The sequence below is a fragment of the Rhineura floridana genome, chromosome 4 (assembly GCF_030035675.1).
Source record: "Rhineura floridana isolate rRhiFlo1 chromosome 4, rRhiFlo1.hap2, whole genome shotgun sequence".
Classification (NCBI taxonomy): domain Eukaryota; kingdom Metazoa; phylum Chordata; class Lepidosauria; order Squamata; family Rhineuridae; genus Rhineura; species Rhineura floridana.
In genome coordinates, this window is record NC_084483.1 from 68,156,011 (window position 1) to 68,179,194 (window position 23,184).

Here is a 23,184-nt window from a genome sequence, read left to right on the forward strand (position 1 = left end):
TTTTAATTCTGCCTTCTGTATCTTCACAACAGCCATGTGAGGTAGGTTAGGCTGAGAGTTAGGGACTGGCCCAAGGCAGTAAATAAGCAAAAATAATGAGTAAAAATTTAAAATGTGAAAATGCTCATGCTCAAAGTATTGTTGTTGCTGTTTGTCAGGGCTTTGTGTGTGTTTTTATGTCTACTGTCTCATAACTTTTTTCCTGAGAATGTTGTATTTCATACAGTTACAGATGTTCTTTTTTTAAAAAAAGTTGCCCAAATTCTGCAGTTTGTTTTTTTTAACTTGAGTTCTTTGCATGGTTTAGGGTTGGCATTGCAAGAAATCAGGCTCTTGTGCATTTAACAGCTGTGGGGCAGGTAGAAATTAAATGGAGTAAGCCTTTTCTACTTTGGAAATACAATTATGGCAAAAGCGTCACCTGTTAACATTCTATCTGTCAAACATCTTATTACTTGTGTGTACCCCCCTCCCAGATTTACTTTTGATTTGTGAATGCCATGTACATTGCCATTCCCTCCCCCCATTTATCTTTGCAACAACCCTGTGAGGTAGCTTAGGCTAAGACAATATATGTACATAAGCAGCAGCTGGTAGCTGTAATTGGTACAGCATTAATAAAGTATAGCCCCTGAAATGCTGAAATGCATTCTGGTGGATTCCAGTTCTATATATGTCTACTCCAAATTAAGCCTCATTGAGTTAAATGGATACACATATAGGACTGCAGATTAATTTTTACCTCTGAAAGGAACGTGCCCACCTTGCCTTAAATGAAGTGGTTTAAACATAGCAGGCTGAAAACATGCATTCTCTTTTTCCAACAGCTAGAGTCATTGCTGAAGTAACAACATATTGTTACAGAAATAACATATTGTTATAGAAATAGAACATAACCAACAATATGAAATACAAAAGGCTGTCTTCACCATCATATGACATTGACCAATAAAAAGGCTTTAAATTAATAAAAATAAATTTGACACAGATTTGTAGGATGAATAATGAGGGAAATAAACTTTTCTAGTTTAGATTCTCTGTAGAAACATTAGTAACACAGGAAAGAAGCAAAGTAAGAACACCAACAAACATAGAAAAATATAATTCTCTATCTTTGGAGATGGCAGGTATTGCTACCACTCACCATATGCTCAGAGGCACGTTACCAAATTCTTCCAAGCTACACAGGAAGTGGATTGGACTGTGAACGACCAACCCAAATGGTGTTTGCATTTTGACCAATTTGTAGGGCAGTCCAATATCTCCGAGAGGCGGTCAGGTCTCCTGCTCCCCTGATGCATTCACAATAGCTGCCCAATTTCCCTGCTTTTTAAAGTTTGATAGAGAGATCTGTGGGCTATAGGTACATTCTTAAAACGCAAGGTTTTTTGCCTATTAGTTCCGCTTTACAGTGCTTCGTTCATGCGGCGGTTTTCAACCAGGGAAAGGCCCTGCTCTTACAGCGCTTGTTCCACTAATATGGCGGGTTTTTTCCATCGCGCGCCATTTTGACGTCATGTTCGCACAATGCAGCCCATTATAGTCTATGGGGCCCCGCTTTACGGCAGAAAAACAAAGCAGAAAAATACACACACACCAAACCCTTTTTTTTTTAAAATCACCTCAAGTGTCTCTTCTGTGATGGAAAGTTTGAGATGTAAATCATGTAAGTTACGACTCTACAAAAAAAATTTGTTTAGATTCCAAATTACCCTCCAGTGAACATAAGAGCTCCTTCTGTTCATAGAAGGGACTCGGATCCAGCCAGGCTCCTGCTGGGACAAGAGGGAGAGGTAATTTCTCACTAATTTCCCCTTTACCCATTTTAAAGGTCTCCCAACTGCTCAGAACAGATTTTCTGATGAAAGTCGATTCCCTCCTTCTGCAAGTGGGAGTATCTCATGAGTAAAGTTTTTCTCACAGGAATTTGGGATCCAACCCATCGCCTTATAATTCCTAGTGAAGTGAATGAATATGAAAACACCTTCACACACACTCTCCCGAGCTTTACAAAAACAAAAAACAAAATCAATTCTCTACATAGGAACATAAAAAAGCCTGTTGCATCAGACCAAAGGCACTTCTAGTCCAGCATCCTGTTTTCACAGTGACCAACAGATGCCTATGGGAGCTCTGCAAGCAGTACCTGAGCACAAGAGCTCTCTCCTCACCTGTGATTCCAATCCTTGTCCATGCTCGCTTATTAAAGTTTATATATTTTATTTTATTTATTATTTGATTTATATCCTGCCCTTCCTCCCAGCAGGAGCCCAGGGCGGAGTTAGCCGGAGTGGGTTGAATGAATGGGTCACAAGTGTAGCAAATGCATCTTTGTGTGATGCTCCCTGCCCTTAAAGAGGTGGTGGTGCATCCACTTCTTAAAAAGCCCACACTGGATCCAAAAGAGTGTAACAACTATAGACCAGTCACCAACACCCCTTTCTTGGCAAAGGTGGGGGAGAAGGTGGTTGCAGAGCAATTGCAGATATTCCTGGATGAGACTGATTATATAAATCCATCACATTGTGGATTCATACCTGGTTTTGGAACAGAATCAGCCTTAGCCACTCTAATGGATTACCTTTAACATGCGAGAGACCAGGGGAATGCGACCGTTACTTCTGCTTGATCTCTCAGTGATATTTGATACCATAGACCATGGTATCCTCCTGGACAGACTCAGTAGTATTGGAAGCACTGTATTATGGTGGTTCTGCTCTTACGTTCAGGGTCGCATCCAGAGAGTAACTCTGGGTGAGTGTTCCTCAGCTTCCTGGCACTTGTGCTCTGGAGTTCTGCAGGGTACTTTCTCTCTCCAGTGCTATTCAACACCAATATGAAACATGCTGATGACACACAGCTCTATTTCTCCATAACATCTGAATCAGGAGAGGCTGTGAAAGCTCTGGATCAGTGTCTGGATGCTATAGTGGACTGGATGAGGGCCAATAAACTGTGGTTGAATCCTGGGAAGACAGAGGCTCTTTGGGTAGGTGGTTCCCATGTCTGGGGATATAGACAGTTTTCCTGTTCTGGATGGGATCATGCTCCCTCTGAAGGACCAAGTCTGTAGCTTAGCGGTACTCCTGGGTATCGTCAATGGCTAGGAGTGCCTTTTACTAGCTTTGTCTAGTTCATCAGCTATGGCCGTTCCTGGACAGGGATAGCCTGACCTCTATAGTCCATGTGTTGGTAACCTTGAGGCTGGATTACTTCAATGCGCTCTATGTGGAGCTGCCCTTGGCTGTGGGTCGGAATCACCAGCTGATGCAAAATGCGGTGGCCAGATTGCTGATGGGAGCACATGGCCACTGCATTCAATTTGACACAGCCATTCCTGGACTTCTAAAACATCTGCACTGGCTGCTCATCCACTACCGAGTCAGGTTCAAGGTCCTTGTATTAATTTACAAAGCCCCGAACAACTTAAGTCCAGGGTATCTTAGGGACTGCCTGAACCCTGCATCCTAAGCTCGGTCACTGAGATCATCTACAGGAGCAGCTTTGGTCATCCCCTGAGTTGGCGAGGCTCATGTGACATGAAATTGAGCCTTCCGTATCATCAGCCCAGTCCTCTGGAATACTCTGCCAACAGAGATTCAGCTGGCACCTTCTGTTTTAACTTTTAAGCGCCTGCTGAAAACTTTTCTGTTCCGCCAGGTTTATGCAGGCAATTAAGCAGATGCTTTCCCCCCCTCACAACAGTTGACCTTACTTTTTATCATATTTTTAATGTTTTTTATTCTATGGTGGCGGTGGTTTTTAACATATTATAAACCACTTTGATGTTTTTAATGAAATGGCAGTATACAAATATTTTTATAAACAAACAGAACTTGTGTGCTAACAGTAAGAAATAACAGTGAATATAAAGCAAATGTAGTTGTATTTGTTTCATTGGTTCTAAATGTGAAACCACCACAGTTAAGAGTATGCCCTATTTAGCAATATCTGAAAGGTACATCAGGTTATCTTCCCTGAACACATAATTTACAAAGTGACAAACACTCCAACAAGTTTCCAAGAGTTAAGCAGATACTTCAAATATATGGGATTGTGTTAATTCACTTGTCACTAACCAGCAACCACAAAATGAAGAAATATAGAAAGGATTGGGGTGGGGGAGCCCTTATAAAATGGATTTGTGGCAGTATGCAGTGAAGCATCCAGGATACAGGACAACCGTGCAGTCAGAGCTGCTAGGACAAAAATATCCAACTCACAAGGTCATCCTCTCCTTCAGCCAGGCCATAGTTTGGCAGCACTGCTCCTTCCATTGTGGTACTCTTGAACACTCCTTTAATTTTGCTGCTAATACTTCTGATTCCAGATGATTCTCCTTTTTTATGAGTACTCCTATGTGAAATAAAAAGGGAAATGCATATTGCACAACTATTTCAAAGAAAGAAAACTAAAATGCCTCAAAGAGAAACAATGAAACAAATCTACTGAATGAACTGACATGCAAAACTCAACACAGTACTGTACATTTCTTTGCCCCAATCCAGCAAGGGAGACCTATGAATAAAAACAGGCTTCTGCTCATGATAGATCCATACAAAAAGGTTGTTCGAAGAATATAAAGGAAAAGTTGCATCCAGAAGTCAGATGCAAGTGCAATACTTTTTGTACAAAGAGATGTTCAGAGTTGCCAGCTCTGGCCACTTGGTAAAAGAAGAGGAAAGAAGCAACCAAAGGTGACTTAGTCATGCTAGAATAAGGAAAGGAGCAGAGAGGAATGTATATCTTCGACTCTATTCAAACCTCTCTGGATTTTTATTTTTATTTATTTATTTAATTTGATTTATATACCGCCCTAAGCCAAAAAGGCTTTCTGGGCGGTGTACATAAAAGATAAAACAAGCAAAATATATAAATACAGTAAATATAACAGAATCGAAAATCAAAACAACAAACAACAAAAACCAAGCAACATCAAAATATAACAATAATAAGATACTGTTTAAAATACACGATAAAAACAATTAAATGCCTGGGAGTATAAAAAGGTTTTCACCTGGTGCCGGAAAGATAACAGCATCGGCGCCAGGCGTACCTCATCGGGGAGACTATTCCACAATTCGGGGGCCACCACCGAGAAGGCCCTAGTTCTGGTCACCACCCTCCAAGCTTCTCGATGGGATGGCACTCGGAGGAGGGCCTTAGATGTTGAGCGCAGTGTACGGGTAGGTTCGTATTGGGAGAGTCGTTCCACAAGGTATTGCGGTCCCATGCCGTGTAGGGCTTTATAGGTCAAAACCAGCACTTTGAATTTAGCCCGGAAACAAATAGGAAGCCAGTGCAGACGGGCCAGAACGGGTATTATATGAGCAGACCTTCTGGTCCGCGTCAGTAGTCTGGCCGCTGCATTCTGGACTAGCTGTAGTTTCCGAACTATCTTCAAGGGCAGCCCAACGTAGAGCGCATTGCAGTAGTCCAACCTAGAAGTTACCAGAGCATGAACAACTGAGGCAAGGTCATCACTGTCCAGGTAGGGACGTAGCTGGGCTACCAGTCGAAGATGGTAAAAAGCGTTCCGTGCCACCGAGGCCACCTGGGCCTCGAGAGACAAGGAAGGATCGAAAAGAACTCCCAAGCTACAAACCTGTTCCTTCAAGGGGAGTGTAACCCCATCAAGAACAGGATGAACATCCTCCATCTGGGCAGTGAAGGCACTCACCAACAGCGTCTTGGTCTTGTCTGGATTGAGCTTCAGTTTGTTAGCCCCCATCCAGTCCATTATCGCGATTGGATTTGACTTTAGTATTTACAGCAGGGGTGGGAACCTTTTGGCTCTCCAGATGACAATGGACCACAACTCCCATAATCCCTGACCACTGGCCATGCTGACTGGAGCTGATGGAAGTTGGAGTCCAACAACATCTGGAGGGCCATAGGTTCCCCATCCCTGAATGTGACTATGTTTAGGCATTACAACAAACTATGATTTAACATGATGGGGGAAAGCATAGTTTCCCCTCTGGGATCTTGTAGTTGTGCTCCCCCATTTCCTCTGGTGTAGCTGCAAGGATATAGGAAGTTTTCATTTCCAATTTCAATTAACCAGTTAAGTATGCTGTCCAAACCTTAAACTATGGATCTTAACTGTAGTTTGTTAAAAGGAGCCAGATTGATAATCTATTATTTGAAGCTGGGTTGTTTCAACCTTATCAAAGTTAAGATGAAGATTATCCACAGCTTGTTGGGTTCAGATGACATGAGAAACTGCAAATATGCTGCCCAAGCTCCTACTGGGAGGAAGGGTGGGGTATAAATTTAATAAATAAATAAATAATAAAATTAATAAAAAATGGACGTTAACGCTTCCAATTTCATCTGAATGTGCCTGGAGGAAGAAAGGGGAGGGTATTGTTGTTGTTATTCCAAGGCAGGTTACAACAATTTAAAACACAACTGTATGCAAGTCTAGAGGTAGGTGAGGCTTGTTCCTGTTACAAAAAAACATGGTATGCCATGACATCTGAATACAACAGCAGCAAAACATCATCCACTGTGGGTGCATGAAGGGAGCACTTTTTATACTGCAAGGGCTTTAAGGTGCATGGGTATGTTCATTGACACAGGGTACACTGTTAACGCATAAACATATTGCACCTTCCTCTTGTCCTGTGAAACACTTCTCAAAGGGGCCCAGGACCCAGGCCATCCAATGAGTCAGGTGCAGTAGGTCAGCTTTGCTTCCGGGAGAAAGTCAAGGGGTGCACTTGGGGATAGCACTAAGATGGGTTGCTAAACCTGGTCCCTGCCACCATTTGAAAATCAAACGTATTCTTGTCTGCACAGCTTCCTCTTCATCACCTCATCCTGTAGGTGGGCTTCTGTGTCTGGTCACAGAAACCTGAAGGAATGTTTTAAAATGGTTCAAAATATACAGATTACATTCACTAATAGGCAAAAAACCTTGCGGTTTAAGAATGTACCTATAGCCCACAGATATTTCTATCAAAATTCAAAAAGCAGGGAAATTGAGCAGCTATTGTGAATGCACAAGTGGAGCAGGAGACCTGACCTCCTTTCTGAGATATTGTACTGCCCTACAAATTGGCCAAAATGCAAACACAATTTGGGTTGGTCTTTCACAGTCCAATCCACTTCCTGTGTAGCTTGGAAGAATTTGGTAACATGTGCCTCTGAGTATATGGTGAGTGGTGGCAATACCTGCCATCTCCAAAGATAGAGAATTATATTTTTGTATGTTTGTTGGTGTTCTCACTTTGCTTCTTTCCTGTGTTACTAATGTTTCTACAGAGAATCTAAACTAGAAAAGTTTATTTCCCTCATTATTCATCCTACAAATCTGTGTCAAATTTATTTTTATTAATTTAAAGCCTTTTTATTGGTCAATGTCATATAATGGTGAAGACAGCCTTTTGTATTTCAAATTGTTGGTTATGTTCTATTTCTATTTTGGGTGCATTAACAGTTGAATCTGAAACTGCAGTTCGATGTAAAATCAGACTGATTACAGTATGTTGCTACTTCAGCAATGACTCCAGCTGTTGGAAAAAAGAGGATGATGTTTTCAGCCTGCTATGTTTAAACCACTTCATTTAAGGCAAGGTGGGCACGGTCAAAAACATAGAGCACACCTAGAATTTTGCTAGAATATATTTCACCTCCCACTGTTTTATCTTGTGCAAATTGAGAGACTCCTGAGGTCCACTGGAGACTATTCTGCAGAAGTCAGTGCCATTATTCCACAATTATGTTTGGAGTTTTTTTAGTGTAAATTTTTGAAAGGTGTTGCTGTACTTCACCTATTCACAGAAATAAAAACAAAAGAAAATGATTCCCTATAGGAAACGTCACTAAAATTGCAAAGTAAAACAGACATATTTAAAGTGACCATCTGAACTATATCAACTGTCTTAATAATGTTGCTTCCTATCTGCTAAAACAAGATCAGCACAGCACAGGTCTTCTTTCTATTATTTGGGCTGAGTGCAGGTGTTGCCACCACTCACCATATGTTCAGAGGCACATGTTACCAAATTCTTCCAAGCTACACAGAAAGTGGATTGGACTGTGAAAGACCAACCCAAATTGTGTTTGCATTTTGACAAATTTGTAGGGCAGTACCGTATCTCAGAGAGGTCAGGTCTCCTGCTCCCCTGGTGCATTCACTATAGCTGCCCAATTTCCCTGCTTTTTAAAGTTTGATAGAAATATCTGTGGGTTATAGGTACATTCTTAAACCGTAAGGTTTTTTGCCTATTAGTGAATTTCCCTGCTTTTTAATCTAGGAGGTAAGAAATGGGATCCTGTGCAAGCTTGCTGAGAATGGATTGATCATTTGCATGCTTATTGACTTCAGTGGGATTTACTCCCCTGCAATCATGCTTAGGATAGGTGAAACTGACTACAGGGGATGGGGAGGGGAGGAGGAGGAGGAGGAGGGAGGGGAGGAGAGGCAGAAGGGAGGACTGGGATGGGAGCAGGCAGGAGGGGGAGGGGAGAAGGACAAGTTTGATCATTTGCATGTTTATTGAGTTCAGTGCGATTTACTCCTGTGCAATCATGCTTAGGATAGGTAAAACTGACTGGGGGGAGGGAGGGCTGGAGTGAGCAGGGGAGGAGGAAGAAGGAAGAGGGAGGAGGAGGAAGGGAATGGAGAGGGGAAGGAGGGGGAAAGCAGGTCTGATCATTTGCATGCTTATTGAGTTCAAAGGGATTTACTCCTATGCAATCATGGTTAGAATAGGAAAAAACTGACCATGGGGGAGGAGGCGGGGGAAGGGGGAGCATATTGGAGGGGGGCAAAGGAAGGGGGAGGGGAGGGCAGGTTTGATCATTTGCATTCTTATAGACTTCAATGGTATTTACTTCCGTGCAATCATGCTTAAGATAGGTAAAACTGACCATGGGGAGGAGGAAGGGGAGGAGGAGGAAGGGGAAAGGGAAGGAGGGAATTGGAAGGGGATGGGGAGGGAGGGGCAAAGGAAGGGGCAAAAGGGAGGGGATAGGAGGGAGAAGGGAGGGTAGGTTTGATCTAGGGGTGCCAGGCTCAGGGCCTGAGAATGATTCTGTATCTTTAAGAGAAGACAAAATTCAGCCAAGTGCAGGTTTTCTTGCAACACTGTAATGGGAAAAACCACAAGGTGAAATTCTCCCTTCCACCTGCACAACTTTTAAACATATAGAGGACCTCTTGGAGGCTGGGCCTGGCAACCCTAGTTTGATCATTTGCATACTTTTTGAGTTCAATGGGATTTATTTCTGTGCAATCTTGTTTGAAAATGGAAATGGATTGCCTTCAAGTCGATTGAACTTATGGCGACCCTTTGAATAGGGTTTTCATGGTAAATGGTATTCAGAGGTAGTTTTACCATTGCCTTCCTCTGAGGCTGAGAGGCAGTGACTGGCCCAAGGTCACTCAGTGAGCTTCATGACTGTGTGGGGATTCGAACCCTGGTCTCCCAGGTCCTAGTCCAACACTGACCCGGGGGAGGGGGAGCGGGAGGGGAGGAGATTGGGTGGGTGGGCACTGGGCAAAGGGAAACATTGTGAACAGTATCATTGCTTTTCAGCGTTTCCCTCACCTTTACAGCAGGCACATGTAGCCTCCCACCCAAATTTAAACCAAAGCTGCCCCTGGCCACATCCACACCAGACCTTTATTTCACTTTGGACAGTCATGGCTTCTCTCAAAGAATCCTGGGAAGTGTAGTTAATGAAGGGTGCTGAAAGTTGCTAGGAGACGCCCTGTTCCCATCACAGACCTTCAATCAGAGCGGCTGACTGTTAAACCAGTCTGGCCACTGGAGCTCTGTCAGTGGAATAGGAGTCTCCTCTCCACACCCTTCACAAACTACACTTCCCAGGATTCTCTGAGGGAAGCCATGACTGTCTCAAGTGAAATCAAAGTCTGGTGTGGGTATGGAGCCCTGATTAGCCAAGCCCAGCAGCTGTGAGGCTTTTAGAACACTGACAGTTGGCTCTTACTGAGCATGCCCGCCCTTATCATTGGCTTCCAGCCAAAATTTCTTAAATTAATTAAAAATCAGCCAGGCATTTTTTTAACTATTAAACTGCAGAAGATGAAGGTCAGAGTATGGGGCAAGGTCAGTATTAGGTTACAGGTACTCTCTGAACATGGCTGATTTGTAATGAATTTCAACAGATTATGAGAACTCTCAGGGGAAAAAGTCCAAAAGGGCTCTGGGTTTTTTCTCTCTTTTTAGACTTTGAACTCTCTCTTCTCTGTCTGTTTTGTGTATCGCCATGGAAATTGAGAGGGTTGTTAAGCAAGCGTTTCTGAGTTCAGGACTATAAGTTTTGTAAGGTTTTGTTCTGAAATGAGCTTATGGGAAGCATCAGAATGGCATGGGGGGTATTTTCAATTTAACATTGTGGAATGTGGAGAATCCACGCTGGCTACAGTATACCACTCTGGTGGCTGTATAATTCCCACAGCTTTCTGAAATGCATCCCTCCAAGTGTTCTAAGTTCTAGATGAGGGAAAATGCATGGCTGTAGTGAGGAATGCAAATTTGTTGGCTAATGGTCTGTCTTTTCATTTAAATTTTCTGCCTCCTGGATGCTCTGCTATAAGTTGCTCTAGCTCTGAGCAAGATTATAAACCATGCATGAAGCCAACTTCTTTGGGGCAAGCTGCTTTCTCAAGCCAGGAGGCTTTGTTTGCATCTGTTTTCCCTCATATTCAGTCAGTCCTAACCCTCCCATCTGGCTTTTTGCCATCTCTCCCTGATGTTTTAAAGTAAGTTAGGGTCATCTCATATCACATACGTCTGTGTAAATGCTTATTTCTGTTGAGTGTGCTTTCTTCAGTATTTTTTTCCTATTCAGATAGCTATGATTCTGTAGTATGAACAGCCAACTGTCTTAATTGCTCTTTATTTCTACATTCTATTTTGTATTTGATAGGATGCTGTAGTAAGAACAATTAGTGGATCCTAGACAAAGTTCATTCACATACACTGCCTATTTATGCATGTGTGCTTGCCCGCTGCTCTTGAACCAAACAAAATCGGCTCATTTTCTACTCTAGAAATGTACCAAGCATCTGGGTGAAAAACACAAAAGTGTGTGTTATTTAAAAAGCAGTATTAATGGGGGGGAAGGGGGATAGCACTATTTAGTAATAGTTATGTAATAATTATACTGTGCTATTTTCTGCTAACAGTAATATCCATTAATGCTACCAAACAGAACAGGGTCTTCAGGTATCTGCTTATTAACCCTAACTATTCTGATTTCCTAGTAAGTTTCTGTTCTGATATAAAACCTGAGAAATAGACAGATAGATGTAAATATCTATCTATCTACATACACCTAACAGTTTGTCCCTGATATTAAAAGAACATTATCAAACTAGGATGAGTACAATAGGTGATTAGTATTTCAGAATGCTTAGTGACAGATTTCTAGAGGTAAGAAAATGTCCATGAAAAGCTATGCATTAAGCCAAGCTGAATGCCATTTTTGCTTATCTTAGTTACTTGCATTATTTCTACATGAATTCAGCGTAGAAATAGTCTTCCTGTATTTAAAAACTGTGCGCACAAATGACAGTATGATATAGTCACAAACAGATGGAATGTAAATAGGCAACATCAATGGCATATCAGCTCAACTTCCAAAAACCATCCAAGACTACCTCTCCAATTAGGCAACTAATTTTATTCCACAAACCAAGAAAGGATGTGAATCCACAGTCTAGTCTACTCAAATAATGCAGTTTAGAATGCTAGTAGCTAATAGTTATTTTCAAATGCAACTGGACATATTAGCTTGTCTTTACAAGATCCTGATCCTGCATTCAACTACATATATGATTAAAAAGTGCCTTGTTCCATAAACGTTTTGACATCAGGTACGCTTACTCACTGCTGAACTTAAATTTAATGCATTTAGCTAAGCTGTTAACAGAACACTTAAAAATGACCTGCTGAACCTAAGAGGTCATAGCAGAAATCTGATTTCTCCTTCTTTGAGTCTTAAAACCATGCTACAGTAGGATCGCCTGATTGCATCTGCATGCCAGTATCACCTGCTTAGATTTTGGTCAGGCAGTTGTTAGAAGCACAAGACCCGGCAATACTATTCAATAATAACAATAATAATGGAAGGCTACCTTACAGCAAGTCAAACCCATTCATCCAAGTAGCTCAGTAATGTCTACACTGACTGGCAGCAGTTCTCCTGGGTTTCAGACAGGGGTCTCTCCCAACTCTATCTGGAGATGCCAGGGATTGAACCTGGGGCCTTCTGCAACCAAACCAGATGCTCTGTCTGCTACAGCCCTCTCCTGATCATTCATTAATATATGTTTTCAGTTAATTAATCTATCAGTTAAATTGTGTATTTAATATTTCTGAAGCAAGTAGCACGTTATTGTATGTCATAGCAGGCATCACCTGTTCTCTATTTGAAAATCCCACCTTTTAAAATAACTTAATTTAATTGAGTTGACAGCATCCAATTTTATAAAGAAAACATATGTGAAATTAAACTGACAGATTAAGAAATGCTTCAGCAGGCGTTATCATGCAAATGAAATACACTGTTCATTGCACCTCATTAGTATGGTTGGTATTACAGGCTTATTGTTTTTTTCACTGTGGCTTGTCAAAGACAGGATATTATGGACAAAGAATGACAATAGGTTTGAATGAATATTTCACATAATAAAATGCTCAAGTTTGTCTTAAAACAAAGCTGAATACATTTTACAATCATATCATTAAAAAACTCTTTTAAAACATGCAATTATAATTCACCTACTTGTTTGATTTAGAATTGCGTGTTGGAGATTCATCTACTTTTAAGAGATGCCTGAAAAACTAAGCCAGGAAAAAAAGTTAATTGCTAAGAACAAATTTCCCATTTTATCAGCTTCTAAACCACCATTTCCACACTAAAGCAACTGTAGCTCCCTACTTATGATTCTTTTGTCAGAAATGCTTCAAAGTAAACATTCTTTGATATGCTTCTGAATACGAGCTGCTGGAAACCACAGGAGGGGAGAGTGCTCTTGCACTCAGGTCCTGTTTGGGGGCTTCCCATAGGCATCTGGTTGGCTACTGTGAGACTTTTGGTCTTATCGCGAAAACGGTCTTTTCTGTGCATGTCAAGATATCAGGTGGGTAAGTAGCTCCACCTAGAGGTTGAAGGCAGAAGAGCACTGTTGATTTTTGCAGGAACTTCCTGTTTTGTGTATATCCCAGCTCAGTTCTTGATGACAAGCTAACTAGTATTGAGAGCATTGACAGGAAGTACAACATGAAAAGTCAAGCAACAGCACTCATACACTCTGCAAGAAGCCTACCAGGTACACATGATTGCAGCCCAGCTCTCCTAGGGAGTGGCCCTGATATCATCTTTGACATGCACAGAGAAGACCGTTTTCACGGTAAGACCAAAAGCCTCTTCTCCTGTGCATGGAAAGATGATATCAGGTGGGACATACCAAAGCTGACCTATGTAGGGTGGGAATATTGCTGGCCTGAATTCATTGACAGTCAGAGAGGACATGCTGTAGCACTCTCCTCCCAAAGGCTGCTTCTGTGGAGTGTCTAATGAATGTATTGGGAGTGGCCCATTGGGCCGCTTTACGTATCTCTGTTAGTGAAGCATTTTTCGAGAACACTGCCGTTGTGGCTGCTGCTCTAGTGGAATGAGCCACTATCTTGGCTAGTTGCACCAGTCGCAGTGAAGCATATGCCAAGGTAATACATGTCCTGATCTATCTAGCAAGGGCGGAGGTTGAAACCTTGTTTCCTAATGAAGCTGGATGAAATTAAACAAATAAACTGTCTGTCTTGCGAAAGGGCTTAGTTTTGGATATATATACTTTTAAGGCTCTTTTCACATCCAGTGAGTGCCATGCCTTTTCTGTGGGGTGCACAGGGTTAGGGCAGAAGGAAGGGAGCACTAACTCTTGTGGACAGTGATAGATAGAACCTCAGGATGAAAAGAACTATCCTATGAGCACCAACAATGTAAGAGAAAGCTATTTACCAAAATTATCACTTCTTCTGAACTCATTCCCTAGACTTCTGCCTCTTCAGGATCAGTAAATCTTTCATTCAGTTTCACTTACCACTTTGTATCTCTTCCACAGTGAAAGAGGACTCCTCCTGGGGCTTGCGCAATGAGCGCTGCTGCTGCGAGGCGGGAAAGGAGCGTTGGTGACTCAAATGTTGCCGCCAGATTTCGTTTCCACTGATAATGAGATTGGTGTGGGGGGGCATACGGCTGAAAGCGGTGGTAATGAGCCGGTCCAGGCTAAGGGGAGGGGACATTAAGTCCTCCTGTGGAGCGCCCCTTACAACTTCCCACCCCTGCACGGGTCTGGTGGGGAAGGGAGAGAAATCCCTTACTTGGTTTTTCTCGCACCGTGGAAGAGCTCCGGGAGAGGAAAGGTGGGAAGGGAATTTTTTTAAAAAAAACAAGGGGGGGAGGGTAAAGTCAGAGGAGGAAAACCAAAAGGATATAAGACAAATACAAAAAACAAATATACAGGCCTGAACACAGAGCAGAGAGAGTGATCAACCATTGTGTGTGAGTGATCAACCGTTGTGTGTGAAAGCAGAAGAGAACTGAGCTGGGAGATACACAGAACAGGAAGTTCCTGCCAAAATCAACAGTCCTCTTCTGCCTTCAACTGCTAGGTGGAGCTACTTACCCACCTGATATCTTTCCATGCACAGGAGAATAGGATGCTGGACTACATGGGCTAGTGGCCTGGTCCAGCAGGCTCTTCTTATGTTCTTACTATAAAGTATCAAATTTAAGATTAACTCTGCTTTACTGCTCAGATCTAAAGGTTGGTTGTAATTTGTTATTTCAAGGCAGATTCCTTAATTAGTCTTAAAGTGATAATATAATCTGAAAAAGCCATGAATGGGTAACAATATCTGGACAGCATGATTGAGCATTTCTGTATTTATTCACATTTACAATTACACATATCTTAAAACAATGTGGTACAGTACTTTCTCTCCCTTTGATAAGAAAAAACTCCCTGCCTCAGCAGTCGAGGCTTAACACCTCAATGCTGCCCTCTGAAGGAAGTACGTTGGTTCTAGCCCTTGTCCAAAAGAGCTTTGTGAGTCAGGGGAAGGCATTCATAGTATTGACTGCACCCACACTCTCCTCACACAATTTTCTGCAAGGGTAAAGGGCTTGGTCAATATCTTCCCTTAGCTACTTACTCCCTATTCTCCTATGCTGCTTTAGGCACTTGGCACGTATGTATTCAGATGTCTTCTTTAAAAACAGAGCATGATTGTTCCACGGTAGAATTCTGTCCATGGAGAATCAGAAATCAATTAGCTCCTTTCAGCTAAAAAAATATTTCAGAGAGTAAGACTGCAAAAGTGAAAGCCATCTTAACCAAACACAAATGGACAAGAACTAAAACCACTGGATTACAATTGCGGCACCTTTTCAAAAATATAACTGAACAAAAACTTTACGATGAGCATTCTCTCATCTTCAGGCTTACCTCACCACTGTGACAGAACCTAGGTGTGAATACACTCTCTAAGAGGGAGAAAACATGTTCATAGGCTTCAAAAAGGCATCGCATTCTTTGCAGCTTCACAACTTCATCATAGGGACCTTCAGCAACTACAGGTGAAAACATGGAGAATTTGGGTGTGTAAAATATCATCTGTATAAAAATGCATAGTAATAGGAGAATTTTGATTTTCTCTGGAAGGAACAAAATCACCAAATAGCGTCCTTTGCATTTAAGCAGTTTTGTCCCCTCTTGATATTGGGAGGTTGACCAGCGTGGAGCAGCTATTTTGATAGTAGTAAGGAACAGAAATTATGGAGGCAGGGAGGGGGGGAGAGAGTGAGTGAGGGAAAAGGCCACTGAATGTGAAAAAGCTTCATCAGTGCATGTACTTGGACTAGATCATACTATCCTATGAGCACCAACAATGTAAGGGAAAGCTATTTACCAAAATTATCACTTCTTCTGAACTCATTCCCTAGGCTTCTGCCTCTTCAGGATCAGTAAACCTTTCATTCAGTTTCACTTACTACTTTGTATCTCTTCCACAATGAAAGGATCAAATCCAATTTTGTCAATGCTTTCATCCAAACAATATGTTTTGTATATTTTCTGCACTTCTTCATGAAGGGACATCTTCTCCGAGTCTGATAATTCTGGCTGCAAGATTTTGTCATTAAGTTCCTCTGTTGGTAGAAGAAAATTTTAAAAGGGGCATTATTTCTGAATATTGCAAATATTCCCTTTAAAGAAAAAAGGCTGTTAATAAAATTAGATAAAATACATTCCCAAATTATTACCTGATGAACACAGAACACACTTGCTTAACTCATAAAACTATGACACAACCACCAAGCAACTGTAATTGCTCTGCTCTTGGGATCCCTGCACTAGATTTCATTCCCATGAAATCTAAGTCAGCATGTGTCATCATCAACTTCTCCCTATATACCCAACACACACCCTCTCTGCCTTTAGCAGGTGTGGCTAATCTGTGGTCCTCCAGATGCTGCTGAACTACTAGTCCTATCATCCCTAATCACTGACCATGCAGGCTGGGCCTAATGGGAGCTAGAGTCTAACAACATTTAGAGGGCCAAAGGTTCTGCATATTTGGCCATTTAGTCACAGGAGACCAAGCTTGAGCCTAGTGAACTTTGATTCTTTCTCCCTCAGTGCTTTTTCTAAACCTAGCCTGGGTATTGATAAAAACTGAACCAGAAAGGAGGGAGGGGAGAGGGGATTATCCCTGACTAAAGAAAACTAGAAAATAATGTGCAAATCAGGGGAAAACAAATCAAAATCCCACCAAATGGTTCAGCTAATTTTACTATCACATATAGACAAATAATCAAGAATTTTAAGCTAGGTAACTAATATGCTTAAAATGCAAATATTTTAGCACATAGTTCAGCAAGAGTATCCTTAAAGAACCATTTCACTAACTAACCTCAGCACCACAGAGGCTCTATTCCAATTGGCACTATGAGCATCGGTGCATACCACATCCCTAGCCATCTCCAGTTCAGATATCAGATTTTTATTTAATTAATTAATTTCTACCTTGCCTTTCAACCACCAAGACCTTAGGAAAAGACACAATCCCATAAAGTACAACACTGAAAATTTCAAACCATCATTACATTACACACAGCAAAAAACAAAACAAAACTTTCAATAACTCCACCAACTCCAACATTCATATATGGCTCATACCAACTATCTCCCAAAAGCCTGAACAAATAAAAACACCTTAAGCTGGGGTAAAAAACAACACCTTAAGCTGATGTCAGATCATTCTGTGCAAAGAAAAGTCAGCATTACCTTTAGCAGCCAGAAGGATCTTTTATCTTTGATCACAGTGCTAAACTCCACAATGCTAAGCACCACAGTACTGAGATCGGAGAGAAACCTTCTGCCTCTGTTTTTTGAATAAAAGCCATCATTGCTCCCCAGCCATAGAATGAGAGTGGGGGTAATGCTGCCTTTTACTCTTAAAGCGCAGACAGAGGGCTTATCATGGATCTCAGTATTGCAGTGCTCACGGCTAAGATTGACAAGAAAAACCCATCTGCCTGCTCTTTAGAGACAATCTTTAAATAGCAGCAGAGGGATTTTTTTCTCCTGAGGAAATAAAGCATCCTGTCTGCTCTTTAGAGACTGCTTCTAAAGATTAGGCAGGGAGTTTTACCTCCTGATTGGATGTGGGGATAAAACTGTAGGGTCTAGCAAGTTACTTCCTTTGGCTTGGTAGGCTGAATTCCTCCATGGGCTAGCAAACTCTGGTCTAGATAATCAGTTTCTTCCAGGCACATCTGAAGCTAACCCACTATCACCTTTTCAATCACCTTGCCCAGAAAGCGGATATGGTAGTGGTAATCATGGAGAGATTGTACAATTGCCTTTTTAAAGGCAGGCAGTATCTCTCCTTTCTGCAGTGAGGCATTTACTTCTCCCTAGATCCACCCAGTCAATTCCATTCAGCAAGCTCTTATAAGCAAAGAACAGCAAAGATGAAAAGGGCACATAAGCTGGCCATACCCCTTCAAGTGTCTTGTTCACATCCTTGGGCCAAAGTAAATAAAGCTGATCCTATACAGTCAGAGTAGAATTGTGTCCTTGATGCAAGTCCAGTTTAGGCATCCACCAGCTCACAGCAAAAAGCACCTCAAAATTGTCATGGCTGGCTGCTGAGAGTTCATACAGTCCCAACTTTGGATTAGATGTAACAAATGCATTCACTGCCCTGAACAGCTCTGCTGGTCTCAACCTTTCAAGCTCTTAACTGCTTGGGGTCAAGGTCATCTAAAGAACCACCTTCCCCCTGTCTATATAGTCCTGTCAATATGCCAAGAGCCACTTCAGGAGTACTTCTTGAGTGCCTGATGTTAACATTGGTTAGGTAATGTGCAATAGAGGCAGGAACTTCTACGTGCTGTCTCCAACACTATTCAGCTGCCTTCCAATGGCCAATGTTTTGCCCCTTCAATTCCAGCATTTAGGTGGGACTTGCAGTCATTCATTTTCATGGCTGCATTTAACTGATACTATAAAATTGATTGGGTCTCAATCTGTTCTGCAATTATTTTCCAATTGTACTCCCACTCTTTTATATGCTGCTCTGCTGGTCTCAACCTTTACAGCTCTTAATGGCTTGAGCCCAGGTTATCTGAAGGACTACCTTCACCCTATCTATATAATCCTCTCAATATCAACGGCTTCTATTCATTTAAACTATATGCTTCCTCCAGGGTCAGAGACTGCATGCCTCTCAGTAACAGTTGCTGGGGAACAACAGTAAGAAATGGCTATTGCTCTCATGTCCTGTTTGTGGGCTTCCTGGATGCATCTAGTTGGCTACTGCGGGAAATGGGATGCAGTACAAGATAAGCCTAGCAGGACTGTTATATTTTTAAAGGCTGGTGTTGGACTACGACCTGGGAGACCAGGGTTCAAATCCCCACATAGCCATGAAGCTCACTGGGTGACCTTGGGCCAGTCACTGCCTCTCAGCCTCATGAAAACCCTATTCATAGGCTTGCCATAAGTCGGAATCGACTTGAAGGCAGTACATCTACATCTAGTAATATTATCTACATCTAGTAATATTATATACCATTGTATAACTGTCATGTACCTTTTTCTCTTTGATAAGATGAAAAACTTCACATAAAAATCTACATTGATCCAGTCTTAGTACTATGTAATGTTAAACATGCAGGAGTTAAGCAAATTACCAACGTGAATATTTTTCTCCATAACCTTCCCCCCTTTTCCTTCCTTTTCTCTGTAATGCATCACAATTACTAGATTGCAAACCACTATGGTGAGCAGCTCTCTATTCTCCCCCCAGAGACTAGTACGATTTATTATTATTATTAATTTTATTTCCAAATTAAAGACAGTTTACCAAAGGCAAGAAAATCTAAATTAATAATAAAATAAAAATAATAAAAAGCATGAAAAAAGAGAGAAAGTAAAAACAGAGAAAATGGAGTGCTCAAATCAGTACTCCTAGATCTATCTCAGTGGTTTCCAACCTTTATGAGTACGGGACCTGCTTTGTAAGCTCAAACAATTTTGTGACCCCCCTCCCCATTGTAATCTTAGTCAGTTAATTGAAAAAATGGTGTGTGGCATAATCACATCTCCAAATCTCCCTTTCCATAAAAAGCTCCCTGCAGACAGGGAGCTATTGCTTTCTTTTCTTAATGCAAAGGTCCAATCAGATTGGGATCCCCCCCCGACAGTCTGAAGATGTACAGTCCTGTCTCTTGACACCAGTGGTTTACAGTGTTGGGCTAAGATCCAGGTTCAAATCCCCACATAGCCATGAAGCCCACTGGGTGACCCTGGGCCAGACATAGTCTCTCAGCCTGACCTATCTCACAGGGTTAGTGTAAGGATAAAATAGCACCACAGATCCATGTGCAGCACCTTGAGCAACTTGGAGGAAAGGTGGGATATAAATGCAATAATCATTAAATAAATAAATAAATAAATTTCAGCTGCAGCATGTGGACCCCAGCATCAGCCAACCTGCTGAGCTTTTTTTTTTAATAATAATCATCATCAAGAAGCAGCAATGTGTTGGTGCAAGGGATGCTAGATTGTGCACTGCAGAAGACAAGGTACAGACTGAGGTGTTTTTTTAGTGCTTTTAGGCCTTGGGATGATCATCAGAACTGATGACTTGGTTAGCGTGCACTTGGGGAATGAGAGTGGATCAGAAGACAGATCAGCACACACACACAAACATACCTGCCCCTCCTGCAAGCATCTGTAGGCTTGCATGCATTTGGGCATGGGGGGGGAAGCTCTCAACTGCCACAGCATCTTGGAGAGGTTGGGGGTGTGGAATGTAGAGGGAATAAAGGGGGGACGCTGGCACACACAGCCTCAGAGATGGGGGGCAAGTAAGTCCTGTGCTTCCTCACTGCTTCTTGGTTCTGTCTGGGCTGAAGGCAACATCTGGGTGGCCTCGCAAATAAGAATAATTTTTAAAAGGAGGTGGCAGCGAAGCAGGAGTCAAGAAAGGTAGGCAGGCTGGCTGCCAGGAAGGAAGGGGGAAAGCAGCCTTTCCTTGCAGCCTTGCTTCTTTTTGCTTCATGAAAAGCCCTTTCCTCTTGTTCTGAGTAAGGGAGTCAGCAGCAGCAGCACTGCAAGGAGACAGGAGTTGGTGATAGTAATTCCTTCTTTTTCCTGGTAGCTCCTTTGGCATCTGCCAGATGTTTTATAGGCCAGTGGTTCCCAACATTTATGAGCACGGGACCCCCTTTATAAGCTAGAATTTTTTTGTGACCCCCTCCCCCTAGGGAGGCAGGCTGGCTGCCAGGAAGGAAGGGGGAAAGCAGCCTTTCCTTGCAGCCTTGCTTCTTTTTGCTTCACGAAAAGCCCTCTCTTGTTCTGAGTAAGGATGTCATCAGCAGCGGCAGTGTGAGGAGACGAGAGTTGGGATAGTAATCCCTTCTTTTCCTGGTAGCATTTCCCTCAGCCTCCTTTGGCATCTGCCATATGTAGCATAGGCAGATGCCTACCAGTCACGTAGTGGCAAATTCAGACGTGCAGGGTCCCTTCATGATAGCCAGTCATACCCCTTTTCACCTTTTCTCTTTTATTTTTTTGCTGCTGGGTTGAGAATGAGATCATTGTTACCACTGTCCCACAACATATGCTCTTATGAGCCAATAAGCATGAAAAGGGAGAGTGTTAGCTACTGAGAAGAGTCTTCTCAGTGGCTAACTCACCTCCTTTCACTGTGCTTGGCTCCAATCAGCAAGAAAGGACAAAGAAGCATCTTAGAAGGCTCTTCTCAGTGGCCATCGCACTCCACTTTCATGTTATTGGCTTGTAGGATGTTGGAGACATAGGGACTCTGCTGGGATCCTGCTCCCGAAAAAGTAAATGGTCCAAGACCCCCCCGAGACCCTGGACAACTACACCACTGATGCCTGCCCTCGGCGTGCCTGAAAGACACTCTGGTGCTTCAGCAAAGTCCTTCCCTCTCGTCTGGAGCAAGGGGGAGGTGTCATCTGCAGTGGCAGCGAGGAGCAGACAGCGTCTAGGTAGTGAAGCCTTTTTTAAAAAAAATAATAAATAATTCATTTCTTTACTGTTCTTGGCCCCCTCTGGATTACTTCACGGGCCCCAGGTTGGGACCCACTGATCTATCTGTTTATTCTACAGTGTCACTTTCGTCTCTTCCATCAGACACCCTCCAGACACAATCCAGCACTCAAGAATTAAGAATCTTGTGACACTACAGATTCCATAAAAGCGCAGATATTGCTAAACCTAAGAGTTATTTTCTGCCTCGCTGTGCAAGTAATAAAGTCATTCCATATACTTAACACAATTTTAAGTGCACAGTAATAGTTCTATAGTAATAGCAATAATTTTCTCAAAATGGCTATTTACAAATAAAGTTTGAGCTTATTGTGGTATCTTACCTACATCCAAGCAAAACTGCAAAACATGCACTGCTCCTTCTTTTTTCAAAAAGTTCATGAAGAGAAAGAAAAGGTCCTGCTGGTTTTTAATTTCTTTCAGATCCAACTGCAATACCTGAATAATGAGCAAAAAAAAATGTTCCTGGTTATCTGTAACATCGTTTCAATAACAAAAACAAGAAAAATGTAAACATACACAACATTTAAATAAATTTTGTTTCATGCTTACAGAGGGCTTTTTGCTTCTGGGCTCTGCAAACTTTTGTAGAAAGGGAACCAAAGCTGAAGCAGGCTCTGTTGCTTTTTCAGGCTGCAGAATAAGAGCAAGTCAACTGAGGAACACCATAGGACTTTGTAAGTAGCACAATTTTATTTTTGTTTTATCAGTACTCACTGGACTGTCATCAATGAAAATAAGTAGCAAGTGGTTCACAGTATCCTAAAAGAAGATTTAAAAAATATTTTACACACAATAATTGGGACCATATGAAAACTTCATAGTGTCCTCTCCCATCACATTGCCTGCCATTTCTGAAAGTCCACTCCCGCAAGGCTCAGGAGAAATCAGCACCAGTTTTCCTCTCCTTTGTGAGCAACCCTATTTAAACGCCAGCCACAATCTCTCTAAAACCTTGGGTATGATGGAGATACAGACACATGCTTGTAAGATATTACCTGTAGCACATCTGTTTATCCTTCTTCTATATAAAAAACTGAATTCAAACCATAAGGTTAAGAAGATTAGAGAGATCTGAAGCTGAAATTAGATGTGATGTGGCTCAACCAAACTTGGCTTCTGTTGAATTTTGTGAGAGGGATGTAAAACACAGAATGGACAAGAAGGAGGTGAACCATTCCCTGAAACTGTTGTTTCAAACACAGTTTTCCTCCTGGTCAAGGCCACTTCTTCCTACAAGAAGATAAACTTCAAGAAGAATTTCAGGAAGAAGTGTGCATGAAGGGAGGGATCCATTACACTATCCTATTCATTATCGATTACTCTATCCTACTCTTGCAGCACTAACGCCTCACCCATTTTGCAGCAATTTGGCAGTGACTCAGGCCACTCCCATCCATTCTTGACTTTGTCTGTGGAAGCACACGTGGCAAGTCCCAGACCACCTCAGGATGTGAACTTGGTACTTCCAAGGGAATGCAACCCCATCCAGAACTGAAAACCTTCTTTGGGATTAACCTGATTTCGTATTTGCAGATTTATTTATTTTATTA

The 23,184-nt window shown here is 42.0% G+C and overlaps 1 protein-coding gene across 4 annotated transcripts in view; it reads right to left on the reverse strand.

Moving 5' to 3' along the window:
* Positions 1-23,184, reverse strand: part of SNX14 (sorting nexin 14) — a 79,131-nt gene that overhangs the window by 16,878 nt on the left and 39,069 nt on the right. For all 4 annotated transcript variants that reach the window (XM_061623268.1, XM_061623269.1, XM_061623267.1 and 1 more), the window contains exons 10-16: positions 22,349-22,393; positions 22,184-22,264; positions 21,955-22,069; positions 16,036-16,191; positions 15,491-15,615; positions 12,766-12,824; positions 4,224-4,356 (exon numbers count right to left, since the gene is read on the reverse strand). In XM_061623268.1, coding sequence (XP_061479252.1) covers positions 4,224-4,356; positions 12,766-12,824; positions 15,491-15,615; positions 16,036-16,191; positions 21,955-22,069; positions 22,184-22,264; positions 22,349-22,393 — 714 coding nt within the window. The remainder of the gene's footprint in view (positions 1-4,223; positions 4,357-12,765; positions 12,825-15,490; positions 15,616-16,035; positions 16,192-21,954; positions 22,070-22,183; positions 22,265-22,348; positions 22,394-23,184) is intronic.